Below are 13,328 nucleotides of genomic sequence, written 5' to 3'. Positions count from 1 at the left end.
ATCCATCCATCCATCCATTATCTTTACCCGTTTATTCCATTTTGGGTCACGGGGGTCGCTGGTGCCCATGTCCAGCAATCACTGTGCGAGGGGCGGGGTACACCCTGGACGGGTCGCAAGTCCATCACAGGGCCACATAGAGACAAACGAGACAAACAAACATTCACTCTCTCACTCACACCTAGGGACAATTTAGAGTTACCAATCAGCCTAACATGCATGTTTTTGGTCTGTGGGAGGAAACCGGAGCACCCGGAGAAAACCCACGCATGCACGGAGAGAACATGCAAACTCCACCCAGAAAGGCCCCTGGACCGGGGTTTGAACCAGGGACCTGCTCGCTGAGAGGCAGCAGCTCTACCAGTTGCGCCACCGTGCTGCCATAAGAATATTTTATTAGTGTTAATGTTAACCCCACCAAGAATATTTAAATACACTGAACCATGTGTTCATCTTTAATGGCTGTACGTCTAAGATTTACAGAGGAAAAAAATCGTGAGAATGAGTTTAGTATTCAGCTCTGACTGATTAAACACGCAAATACTTCATTGCTCCTGACAAACAGGTTACACTGAGTGGAGCGGTCGACCGTTCCAAGATGGCGGCCCTACAGCTCGTCAGTGCCAATAGGCGATAGCGGTCAATGCTGTATCTAGTGATTATTGGATATCTATGGACTATGGTAACCACAACTAAACTTTAGCAAGCAAAAGTTGGCCATATCGCAGACAATTTTCCAGATATTGAGCTAAAACTTGTGGTTGTAGCTGAAGAACGTCTCCAACACATAACCCAAGCACTACACACTGTGCAAGATTTTTTGCCAAAAACATTTGTATGTCTTTGATGTCATCCCTATTAGTCTGTTAATAAAATATCTTTTGAAACACTGCATTGATTTGAATGAAACACTCAGAAATTAATCATTAGATGCAGTGACAGTAACACGTTACAAAGTAAATATAGTAATCTAACGTGTTGCTATTTCAAAATGTAGTAATCAGATTAAAGTTACTTATCCAAATTACTGTGCGCTACTATTTTTGTCATTTTCTTTTGTACTGTCATTTAATTTTATTTCCTCTATGCGTCTCGGGGACTGACGTCTGGTCTATGAAACAATTCAGTCACGTTATCATCGCCTGTGATACCTGACACCACGCCGCGACAGAAACGCAAACAATGGAGCAAGGAGGAAGATATGCATTTTGTAGATGGAAATATAGGAACTATTTTGAGTTTCTGTCAGCAAAAGATGACAATATCAAGGTTCGTTGAACCCTCTGTGCTGGTGAGAAAGTGCTAAAAAACACCACATCAAATCTGAAGAAACATTTGGAGTCGCAGCATGGACAGTCAAACTGATGGAGCAAGGTGCCAGGTGGTTTGAAGCAGAGAGCTGCGACAGGAGGTCCCCCACCACCAAACAACAAAAGCTTGCCTTCAGTGCAAAACCAGGAGGTGGGGCAGAGTTTAAAAAGTTGGTCGGATGGTTTGTAGTAGAAGAAATTCTGCCCTTCAACATGGTTGACTCGTCTTCGTTTCGTGCCATAATAAACCGAATCCCCACCGCTGTAAATGCTGATTTGCCTCAAAGAGGAGCTTTTTCTGTGTATCTGGAGAAGGAGTATGCAGAGATGGAGAGAAATCTGAAGGCTGCACTGAATGATGTCGACTCTGTGTCACCTACCACGGATATCTGGACTGCTAATACCAGTAACAGAAGCTGTATGGGAGGAACAAGGTGACTGTCCTTATGGGACTTTCCTCTCCACACTTGAAGTTCTGATGCAGAAGACCCTGGCTGAGAAAGATTCTCTCTCCAGGATGACTGCAGACCGCCCACATGCTATAGTGAAGGTATGCTCCATCTGTAAGCTAGTTAAAGTTTCTTACATCACACTATTTTTGTACATTGTACAGTATATTCATTATTATCGCAAAAAAAGATTAAAACAAATACAAATGTCAATAAGAATCCTAAAACAAAATTAAATCCACAATATTGATCCCATATTAGGCATGGTTTGCGATTTAATTACATAATAAATAGTAGGCCTTGCAGACATATCAATTATATTTTTCAGGCTGTATCCAGACTCGTTCTGCCGATGTGCTGGACGACAAAGATTCTCGCAGCGGTCAGTTGTCCTAAACTCAAACTCCGATGGCTAAGAGACGCAGGTAGGAGCAGGCGACTAAAAGAACTTTGATTTTGACTTTGAAAGACTGTATTTTTTATATGTTTTATTTAAAAAAGTATTTATGTTTAACAAAGTGAAGAAAGACTTTTTATTTGTAAAAGTAGTATTTCTTTAGTGAAGTCAAGAAAGACACTGTTTTATATAAAGCAAGTATTTCTTTATGATACTGAAGTCAAGAAATACTACTTTAGTTTTATAAAAAGTATTTATGTTTAATGAAGTCAAGAAAGACCGTTTTTTTTTTATATGCATTTTTTTTTCCTGAAATAGTTTTTAAGTTCAACTTTATATGTCAGGAGATAAATTGTTGATGTTCCCATTAAAATGTACTTTCAATAAAGTAAGTAATTTTATGTTGAGGTGGTGGAGGGTTGTTGTCAGCAGCTGCTGAAAGTAACTAATAAAGTAACTTGTAATCTAACTGAGTTACTTTCCAAATCAAGTAATCAGTAACTTAACTAAGTTACTTTTTCAATGTAACAATGCCATCACTGATTAGATGTAAATCTACAACTGATTAGTTTGAAGTCATCTCTTTTCAAGATGGTTGCCACGACTAATCTGTATTTGCCAACACAAAATTGACTAATAAAAGCAATTTTATTTAGTCATAAAATGTGTTTACTTTGAATACATGAGACAAAAGCTGAATACCTTTGGAACAAAGAGCAGGACCAGTGTCATGGTGATGGTTACATGGGTGTGTGTAAAGGAGAGCAGCAGCATCCAGTCAGGATGGAGAGACTGAAAGGTGAACCTGGAGGTAGACAGCATAAAAATACCCCGTACAGTAAGTGTGTGCTCTTTGTGTTTCAGTTATATAATACAGCTGAAGGTGTTGCTCAGGCAAAAATTGGTTGCAAAGATTTTTGTTACCGGAATAAATGAAACATGGAGGAGAGGACCAGCTCATTGTGGATGGCAATGCCCATGTAGCGAGGTTCGTGGAAGGCTGAGGGGACGGGCCTGACAGCCGTCCACAGGGAGCTGCCCCAGCACAGGAACAGGAGCTCAGCTGAGGCAGAAAGAAGCAATGGAGGGATGAGAGGTGATGACACAAATTCAGAGAAAAATCACATTTGTTAGTTCACTGTGTAAAAAATGACACGCCACCATTCAAGATGAAGTACAGCCTTTAGGACCAAGAAACAAAAACTAAAATTTTGTTTTATGATGCACACTTTTTCTGTACTTAGAGGAATATTTTAGACAAATTGAAGACATTTGTGTGAAGTTCTAAATAATTAAAACCATCCCTGTTGTAGAAAGAACGCTGAATGTCCATTTAGGAGAAATATATTTACATCTGAAAGGCTGGATGAGCTACCAGTACCAGCTACTTGGATCAAAACCAAGACCAAAGTGGATTTATGCCATCTTTCATTTAAAAAATCCCATTATGGTTTGAGTCATCACAAACCTTTACTTCTATCTATTTTTACATTTTCATTTCACAATCATTTACATGAGATTCTGGGGTTGATTGGAAGTGCTAACAGCAGCATCTGCAGCTAACTATAGCATTTCAAATACAGCCTGGAGTCACTTCCAACACTAATACACTTGTGAGTATCCTGTGCTTCTAAATGGGGTCTTGGTGTGCAGTAACTATTTTAAGTTATTAGTAGCTTAGAAATGTTTTTTCTCCTGTCTTTGCCTTAATCTTGGGTGATAAGGCAAAATGCCTCACTAAATACCTCGTGTAACGCCGTGAGCTTCACGACCTCCACCATTACAGTTTGTTTGCTTGTCTGAGGCTAGCTCACCCTGGGTTACATTTCCTCACGATTATACAGTTCACATAAAATATTTGATAATGTTCTTATAGAAACAATTCCCGAATGTTGTTCATACTGTGTTAATTGGTTTTACCCAAAACGTCCAAACATTTACTCACTCTCATCATCACACTCTTGAGCTGGTTCTGACTTATAGCATTGAGATAAATGACTTAGTAATACATTCTCAAAATCCTGTCCTGTCTGATCATTTTTAATAACTTTGAGTTTACATTAAATGACTATACAATCACTGAGAGTAAATATCATCTTGGCAGATGTTTATCGGAAAACACTGTAACCAAATTTAAAGACTCTCTTCCATGGTTTTCCTCTGTCTTGCAGAGTAATAATAATTTAAAAAAAGCTTAATCAAAAGCATCAAAATCTTCATAAAAAAAGCTTTGCAGAGAGTGGTGAAGGCTGCACAGAAGTCTGTTGAAGTCAGTCTCCCCACCATCACAGACATCTACACCACCAGATGCAGGAAGAGGGCCACGTGCATCGTGAAGGACCCCACTCACCCAGCACACACACTTTTCGCCTCACTGCCCTCAAGAAGTAGGTTAAGGAGCATTAAGTGTAGAACCACTAGTCTCTTTGATTTGTTCAATTAGCTTTGTAGAGATCTAGTAGAATGCTGTATGAATGGGTAAATGAGGGCACAGATTGTAGTGAAAAGCGCTTTGAGTATCTCGCTAAGATAGAAAGTCGCTGTATAAGTACAGTCCATTTAACCACTAGACTGAGGAACAGCTTATACCCTGAGGCTGTTAGACTCATGTATCTCTAACCAGAATAATCACTGTGAAGAATCACATCATGCCGCTGCTGATCTGTTTCATGTTGCTGCTGATCTGTTCCATGTTGCTGTGTTCATTCGTGCTCATCTGCTCACACAGACTCATGTTCGTGCTGCTGTTCGGCGTATTGTGTTTATTGTTTTTCTATTGGTGCGTAGCGTATTTTTAGTTGATGTTTTTCTTAGTTCATATCTTAGATCTTATTATTGTTTTTCTCTTACATTTTGTTGTTGGATGTAACTGGGACCCTGAGTACATAATCTCGATCCACCACATGTACCACAGATAAAGAAACTCTGACTCTCTAATACATCAGACCCTAAATTTACAACTTTTTTGCAAACTTCACTTAATAAAGCTGCTCCGCTGAAAAGGAAAGTAATCAATCAGAGGAGAGTGGCTCCTTGGTTCAATTCTGGGTTACGCACTTTAAAACAGGCATCTAGAAATATCCTGATGCATGCTCAATAATCCAGGTAAAAAAATCCAAAAAAGTTCAATCTGGTCCTCTGGACATTCAAAAAAAAACCAAAACAAAGCAAATCAACAAAAAATCTAGAAACGTTTCGTCTCTCATCCAAGAGACTTCCTCAGTCTGAGGTGCTGTATTCAGCTCAGTCTCTTAAATAGCACCTTCTCAGAGTGGATCAACCAGTTTGCTGCTGACAACCAAAACCAGCTGATCACATGCTCAAGAAGGACCATCAGCCTAACAATGGATCATTATTTCAATTAGGGACAAAATTCACACTATTCTCTGCCTCTGATTTTTATTTATTAAATGAAAGCTTTAGAAGTGTCAGTAGAACCTGATTTGTGTTTGGACTTGTCCTTTTGAAATATCTAAAATAACAGCTTCATCCAAACCATACACAGACACATTGGTCCCATCCCAACCAGACTGTTGTTAGACTGTTTCCCTTAATTACTATCCTAATTTTCGATCTTTAGTAGTTGTTGGTTGCTTTTAGTCAATTCTCCCTTCAAACGATTAGACTTCAGAAACACTGAGTTATGATGGCGCAGTGTTTTGTTCAGGCATGTGTTTACTGATCAGCTGCTCCTGGAGGTGCCGAGGTCTAAGCGGAGGCTCAGAGGGGACAGAGCTTTTTCTGTTGCTGCTCCAAGACTGTGGAACGATCTCCCTCTTCCCATCAGACAAGCCCCTTCACTGTCCAGTTTTAAAACTCTTTTAAAAACACATTTTTACTCCCTGGCTTTTAACACACACTGAATTTGATCTGCACTGTGTTTATTACTTTTATTGATCTTAATGTTTTAACAACTGTTTTTATGTGTTTAAATGTTCTTGATTTTATATGTACAGCACTTTGTGGCAGCTGTGGTTGTTTTAAAGGGCTTTATAAATAAAGTATTATTATTATTATTATTACTGTGCTGGCATCATTATCATGCTGAAAAAATAAAGATTTACTAGAAAAACCCTTTCCAGGTGTGCTTTTGCTGGACTTATTTGCTCATGTCTTTCAAACACATTTCATTTGCTCTATAATATGTTTTTTCCTTTTCTTTTAGGTTTACCACTTTTGTTTGTTTCCTCATTTTTAAAGGCCTATTACTACACACCATGCCCAGATATGTCAATTGACAAATTGACGTTTAGATGGCGCATACATATTTTATACCAACAAGCAGTGCTATTTTTTATAGAACCCCCCTCAAAATTATTTGTGACAAAATGCAAGTTACAAACTGCCTAAAGATTCAGCTTAAACTGAAGTATGCTGTTGTAATTTTTTACCATCACGACTATTTAACTCTAGTTGGTTTGCTGGATAAAATACTATGGTAACTTTTCATCAGCTGCTGTTTCGCCTGCTGTTGCTCACCCACAGCCATCATGTAGTCCCAGCGGTCTAGGTAACACAGGTTGAAGCTCTGTCCATCCGATGTTGTGGCTGTGACAAAAACTGGAATGTTCCTGTCGCGGTTCTGAAGGACGCCGACTGTCCACGCACACAGGAACCAGCTGACTGTCATCAGCATCACCCCCAGTATCCTGAGCAGGTGGAGGCTGGACATGTAGGGCATCCTCTGGGCTGTGCGTGAGAGGAACACCTTCAGCACCCTGTAAAGGGAAGGCAGAGACATTGCCGTATGTCGTTTGGGTAAAGATTAACCATCATGTTGGTGTTTTACTCCCATTTTTGTAAGCCCCATTTAGAACTTCCTGTCAAGAGGCTGCAATTTATTTTATTTCTTGATTTACTATATTCACACTGTATCCTACTGTATATGCATTTTTAACTTGAGTAATAATTATATGTATTTTTATGTCTTTTTATTTTATTTTGCCACACGTTGTTTTTTGACTAAATGAAAGTAACAAACGGTGCAAGATCTTCATTTATCATTTTGCCTTAAATTTACAGTAACTGCTTTTTAGCAATGTATCTCAAACCAGTGAACATATTTTAACTAAACTTTCAGGGGAAAATTGCTGATGTGCATCTACAACTGAGGAGCCATTCATTCATTCATTCATTCATTCATTCATTCATTCATTCATTTGAGCTTTATTTTTACAGGTTAGTCTCATTGAGCCTCAAGGACTCATTTAAACAAAGAACACAGATGAGGTACAGACAACAATAGGCAATCATAAAAAAAAGCATATAAAATGAAAAGACAATGACAATGACAACGTCAAAATGTGGGTGGGGTATGTGAAGCAGCCACACCTGTCTCCACCCTCATTTGCCCCACTCTGGGCCCTTGAGCAATGCCCTTAACCCCCACCATCTGCTCCCCTGGGCTCCCTACATGGCAGCTCTCTGCTCCACACAGAGGGCTCTGGTAGCTCGGTGGTCTGTGGTTGTGTCAGGAAGGACATCCAGTGTAAAAAAATAATTGCCATGTCTTTGTGCGAGTTAGTTCTGAAGTAAAATTGGTGGTACCTGTACATCTTCAGTGTGATTGTGCCGTAGACAATGAAGAAACCAAGCAGTCGAACCCATCGGAGCAAAATGCACCTGAAGGTGCTCGGTTTGAAGTACAGAATAAAAACCTGCAGAAGCAAAGAGAGACTTAGTGAAGGGAAACCTACATTTAATCAAATGTACAATGCTTTCCGTCAGTGTGTACCAGACTAAGTATACTGTTTTAGAAACTATTAGTATTGTAAAATTTGCCTTTTCCCAAAAAACCCTTGTGTACCCAATGATTATTCCAACTCCTCCTGAGCTCGTTGCTCCAGTGATGCTGTACATGTGCAGAGGAAAAAGGTTTGAGTCAGCAGTCACTTCTCTTAATCAGCTCCACTGACTTGCAGCAAACTACTTTGTAATTTCTCTCCCAAGCTGACTATGTGGATTTACAAGCTGTAAGAATACAAGATTATTAAAAAAAAACACATGAAAAAAGAAAATATTCTCACATATCTGGAATGAATGCCTAAACTTAGGGCATGGTCCAGCTTCGAGGCACACAACAGTTTAAAACAAAAAAGTTTTTTGCTTATAGTCAAATTAATGAGGTGTCAAAAATAGTGTAGGGATTTACTGTGAGGTATGGCAAGCCATTTGTGGATTTATTTGACATTTAGTTTAGTTTTTACCAACAAGCTTGTGACTTCTTTCTTTTTTTTTTTTACCTTTATTTTACCAGTTTGGACATTAAGAACTGTTTCTTATTTACAGCGTTGACCTGGCACTAGTTTCACGTTTCATCACACTAGTTCAAATTTTGGTGCTTTATTAAAAATCATAAAGAACGATCAAGAGAACTGCATCAAAAAATTGAAAACCTGACTCTGAAAGGCATAGATCCTGACAATAATAATATCATATCATATTATGTCATTATTGCCTGCCTTTGAAGGTGAAAAGGCCATATGTGCAGATGTTTGTCTGTTAGTAAAATACTTTTTAGGTAGACTGTGCCTGACCTGCCCTAGATTAGCCGAGCCTGGTTGTTTGGTCGAGCAAACAGTGACAATGAAAACAGTTGTGTAAAAGAGAAAGGCTTAATATTAGTTTATGTTTTATACTTTAATTTCAGTTTGTTGAGTTTGAGAAAGTTATTAATAAGCCTTAAAAAAAACTTCTCCTTAGCTAGAAATTAGCATAGCCTGGACAAGTACTTTTGCCTGTGTAGGGTTTTGGTTCTGTCTGTTTCCTCATGTTTCCAGCACTCAGTGTTTTCCTTGTGTCTCACCTGTGTCTAATGTTAATCACTGCAGGTGTCTGTCATTGTCCTAATCAGTGTGTGTATATTCAGTTCACTGGTGTCTTGTCTTTGTCTCGGGATTATCCTTCCATGGTGTCGTGTTCAGTCTTTTGTCCTGTCAGCCCTGATCTGCCTGTTTCCAGTTTTGTGAGTAGCTGCCCTGTCAGCATTTTGATTTTGTTTTGTTTAATAAATATATTTTATTTATTCCTCGAGCGTCCTCGTCATCCTCCTGCACGTGGGTTCAAACACTCCTGACGGCCGAATATGACAGAATCCCGAGACCATACTGAACCCAGCGGGAGGTTGATAACCTTGTTCGAGTTTTTGGCCCGTGAGGCGGATAAAACCGCCCAACGAGACAGAGAAAAGGAGGAGAGAAAAAAGAATCCGTTTTGTGGGACCTGCCTGTCCATTAAACCTGGGTCCTCAGCCTCTCTGTCTCACTCCTCCTCATCTGCTTGTCACGCTGCTGCAGTCCCGTCTCTGGTTCCTGGTTCTCCTGCTGCAGTCCCGTCTCTGGTTCCTGGTTCTCCTGCTGCAGTCCCGTCTCTGGTTCCTGGTTCTCCTGGTGCAGCCCCGACTCTGGTTCCTGGTTCTCCAGCTGCAGCCCCTTCTCTGGTCCCCGTTCCTGGTTCTCCAGCTGCAGCCCCTTCTCTGGTCCCCGTTCCTGGTTCTCCAGCTGCAGCCCCTTCTCTGGTCCCTGTTCCTGGTTCTCCAGCTGTAGCCCCTTCTCTGGTCCCCGTTCCTGGTTCTCCAGCTGTAGTCCTGGTACCCGACTCTCCTGCTGCAGTCCTGACTCCAGCACCTGCTCCAGATCTGGTTCCCGGCTCATCTCTCGAGGTCCTTGCTTCTGGCCCTTCGGCTGAGGTCCTTGCTCCTGGCTCACCTGAGGTCCACGCTCCCGACTCTTCTTCGGCTGAGGTCTTCATCCCTGGCCCGACCACAGAAGATCCTGGCCCATCTGAAACCCTCACTCCTGGCCCATCTGCGGAGGTCTTTGTCCCTGGCCCAACCGCAGAAGATCCCGGCCAGCCTGCGACCTTCGCCTCACGTCTCCTGTCTCAAGGGGGTCCTGGAGGACGCCCCTCGCGTCTCCTGTCTCGCAGGGGTCCTGGAGGACGCCCCTCATGCCGCCCACCTGAACGTTGGTCCTGTACTGGACGGCCTCCCGGCCACCCCCCTGACCTGCTCTGGCCCGTCGGACGGCCTCTCGGCCGCCCCCCTGACCTGCTCTGAGCCAGTGGATGGTCTCCTGACCGTCCACCTTGACTGTGGTTGGGGTTCCTGTTTTGTGTTTAGCTACCCAGGTTTTCCTGTCGGTTTTTTGTTCTTCTGGTCCCATGTGTTTCTTTGTTTTGGTTTGTCCCACCTCCCACCCAAGTTGGATGTAGCTTGTCCTTAGGATGTCTGGAGCCATCCCTTGAGTGGGGGGTACTGTGGGGTTTTGGTACTGTCTGTTTCCTCATGTTTCCAGCACTCAGTGTTTTCCCTTGTGTCTCACCTGTGTCTAATGTTAATCACTGCAGGTGTCTGTCATTTTCCTAATCAGTGTGTGTATATTCAGTTCACTGGTGTCTTGTCTTTGTCTCGGGATTATCCTTCCATGGTGTCGTGTTCAGTCTTTTGTCCTGTCAGCCCTGATCTGCCTGTTTCCAGTTTTGTGAGTAGCTGCCCTGTCAGCATTTTGATTTTGTTTTGTTTAATAAATATATTTTATTTATTCCTCGAGCGTCCTCGTCATCCTCCTGCACATGGGTTCAAACACTCCTGACGGCCGAATATGACAGCCTGTTTCTCTATACTTGGTATTCTACGACTCATAACGGTGATGAGGGACTAACTATTGCTAACTGTTAGACATACAGTAACAGCACGTCAAATTAGACTGGATTATCCTGTTAACTAGTTGAAGTTCTTACAGAGGTCAGACAAACGGCATCACCCAGCACTGACGCAGATCAAAGTGCATGTGCTTGTAGATGAAATGTAAACTTCAGGCTGAGGCTTGTCTAACTTCACCTTTTAGAAAACGTCTTTGAACATTGTTCTAATCTGGGTTTTATTTTCAAATGACTTCATAAATGACTCCTTTTGCATCACTGTGTCTGTCGTCAGAGCACAGCACACAGAGAAATGAAGTGGTGGAGAAAAATCTGCATGTGTTGAAAGGTTTTGTGACTGTTTTACACAATCACATGAAACTTTCCTGAAGAAATTTGAAAGGTGTCATTGCTACTGTCCAATACTCTAAGAAACATATTTTTTATTGTACTTTCTATTGTACTGTTGTATTAATCTAAGATGACAAAACGTCTATACATTATTATTATGATAACCTTTACAAGAGTACCACGTATTATACGCCCATCAACAAAGTATTGCATAACAATACAGAAATCTATGGCAATGGTATACAAAGTAGTATTTATAACTTTTGACCTTGATAGGTGTTCTCACCTTTGAGCTTAGGTGATAAAAAATTATATGACATGTTGTCTAATGGTGTACAAACACTGATAAGGTTAAATTATCTTGAGCGGATGTTATGGCACGACAAGCAAAGACCTTGCCTAAAATTCGACCTTGATTTGTGACCGTGACATTGGAGCTGGGGGGGACAAAAAGTGTACATGGCACTGTGTCTAGATATAATTATGTGTATAAAGTTTGGTAAAATTTTCTCAAGTCTGTTTATTTTTGGCGTAAGGAATCAATTCGGCTGTTTGGAGTCACCATCAGAGAAATGTACCAGCGAGACTTTAAAAGGCAGAATTGGCAGTTTACGAGTTCTGCCTGACCCAAACTGTGGCCTTGATGGTGGACTTATCTCATCTCCTCCTGCATGTTTAGGAAACACAATGACACTTTGTCTGTCTCCTCACCCCTCCCTTCCCCAAGGCCATGGACATGTGACGAAACCTCAGCCGCGCTGATGATAAATAACACCTCTTATCTTGACAATGGCTGAGAGTGGGGTCTCTGGACTATGCTACGACCTTCCCTTAAAAATTCAATGTCTTCACCAGCCTATATGTATCACGTCTATTTATGTTGCTTTGCTGTGGTAGATTTTTTTGATGCCTCAAACCGTGCCCTGTCTAGGACTTGCTCTGAGAGATCTTTTTTTATACTTTCTCTCATTTTCTTCCCCTTTCTCATCTAAGCAAAAATATTATTCTAAATAAGAATAAGAGGGCTGCGCTAATTAGCAGCAGCTTTGTGCACTCCGCCCATCTTTCGGACGACTGTATGGACATATTCTCGTTGTATCTCAGTGCAATGACAGTAAAGCTTATTCTGATTCTGATTCTACACTTAATGCTCCTCAACCTCCTTCCTGAGGGGAACGGGGCAAAAAGTGTGTGTGCTGGGTGAGTGGGGTCCTTCATGATGCAGGTGGCCCTCTTCCTGCATCTGGAGGTGTAGATGTCTGTGATGGTGGGGAGACTGACTCCAACATCTTCTGTGCAGCCTTCACCACTCTCTACAAAGCTTTTCTTTCTGCAGCTGTGCAGCCACCATGTCACATGTTGAAGCTGGAGCACAGGATGCTCTCCACTGCACACCTGTAGAAGGAGGTGAGGACTGAGCTTCCCAGACCAGCTCATCTCAGCCTCCTGAGGAAGTAGAGTCTCTGATGATCAGGCTGGTGGTGTTGTTGCCCCAGCTGAGGTTGTCATTCAGGTGCACACCCAAGTACTTGTAGCTGGAGACCACTTCCACCACAGGTCCTCTAATGTTCAAGGGGGTGTAGGTGTGTTTGTTCCTTCCGAAGTCCACAATCATCTCCTTTGTCTTCTTCACATTGATGTGAAGGTTATTCTCTATGTATATAAATATACTGATAAAACTTATGATACATGGTGGTGCTTTGACAAATACTCTGGAAATATATCTAAAATATTATAATGTTCCTAAGAGAACCATTGCTCCTCTCATGGACAGACAGAGCAGCTGAACGAAATAAAAAGTGCCTGCGTCGGTTCGAACGAGGAAGCCACCCCTGAATCCACAGCGCATGAACATGAAATATTCCACATAAAACTAATTTGACCACTGCAGCACACACTGGATATCCTTATATTTAAGTCTGATTTCAAAACAGAACTCCATGAACCTCAAATACGGGTGTCTGTTCCATTGTTGCTGTTGTCTGTGAGAACAAAAAAGGTTAAATCATCTCATCTGGCCCAGTTTCTTTGAGGGAGGAACGTTTGTTGTCTGTGAGGTAACACTACATACAGTACAGTATTGCGAGGGAACGCAAAAGTAAAAAAAAATAAAAATTCCCATGTCCCCTCCAGGACTCAGTATGAAACACCTTTTACATACATATGTGTGTGTGTGTATAT

General features: G+C 41.5%; 1 protein-coding gene across 1 annotated transcript in view; it reads right to left on the bottom strand.

The window, feature by feature from the left end:
- Window positions 1–13,328, bottom strand: part of gpr179 (G protein-coupled receptor 179) — a 54,139-nt gene that overhangs the window by 4,153 nt on the left and 36,658 nt on the right. The window contains exons 8-11 of the mRNA XM_037689912.1: window positions 7,704–7,813; window positions 6,636–6,874; window positions 3,081–3,219; window positions 2,859–2,961 (exon numbers count right to left, since the gene is read on the bottom strand). Coding sequence (XP_037545840.1) covers window positions 2,859–2,961; window positions 3,081–3,219; window positions 6,636–6,874; window positions 7,704–7,813 — 591 coding nt within the window. The remainder of the gene's footprint in view (window positions 1–2,858; window positions 2,962–3,080; window positions 3,220–6,635; window positions 6,875–7,703; window positions 7,814–13,328) is intronic.

The sequence above is a fragment of the Nematolebias whitei genome, chromosome 16 (genome assembly GCF_014905685.2).
Source record: "Nematolebias whitei isolate Nwh7 chromosome 16, NemWhi1, whole genome shotgun sequence".
Classification (NCBI taxonomy): Eukaryota; Metazoa; Chordata; class Actinopteri; order Cyprinodontiformes; family Rivulidae; genus Nematolebias; species Nematolebias whitei.
The sequence above is the reverse complement of the archived record's forward strand: the minus strand, read 5'-3'. Positions and strand labels throughout refer to the sequence as shown.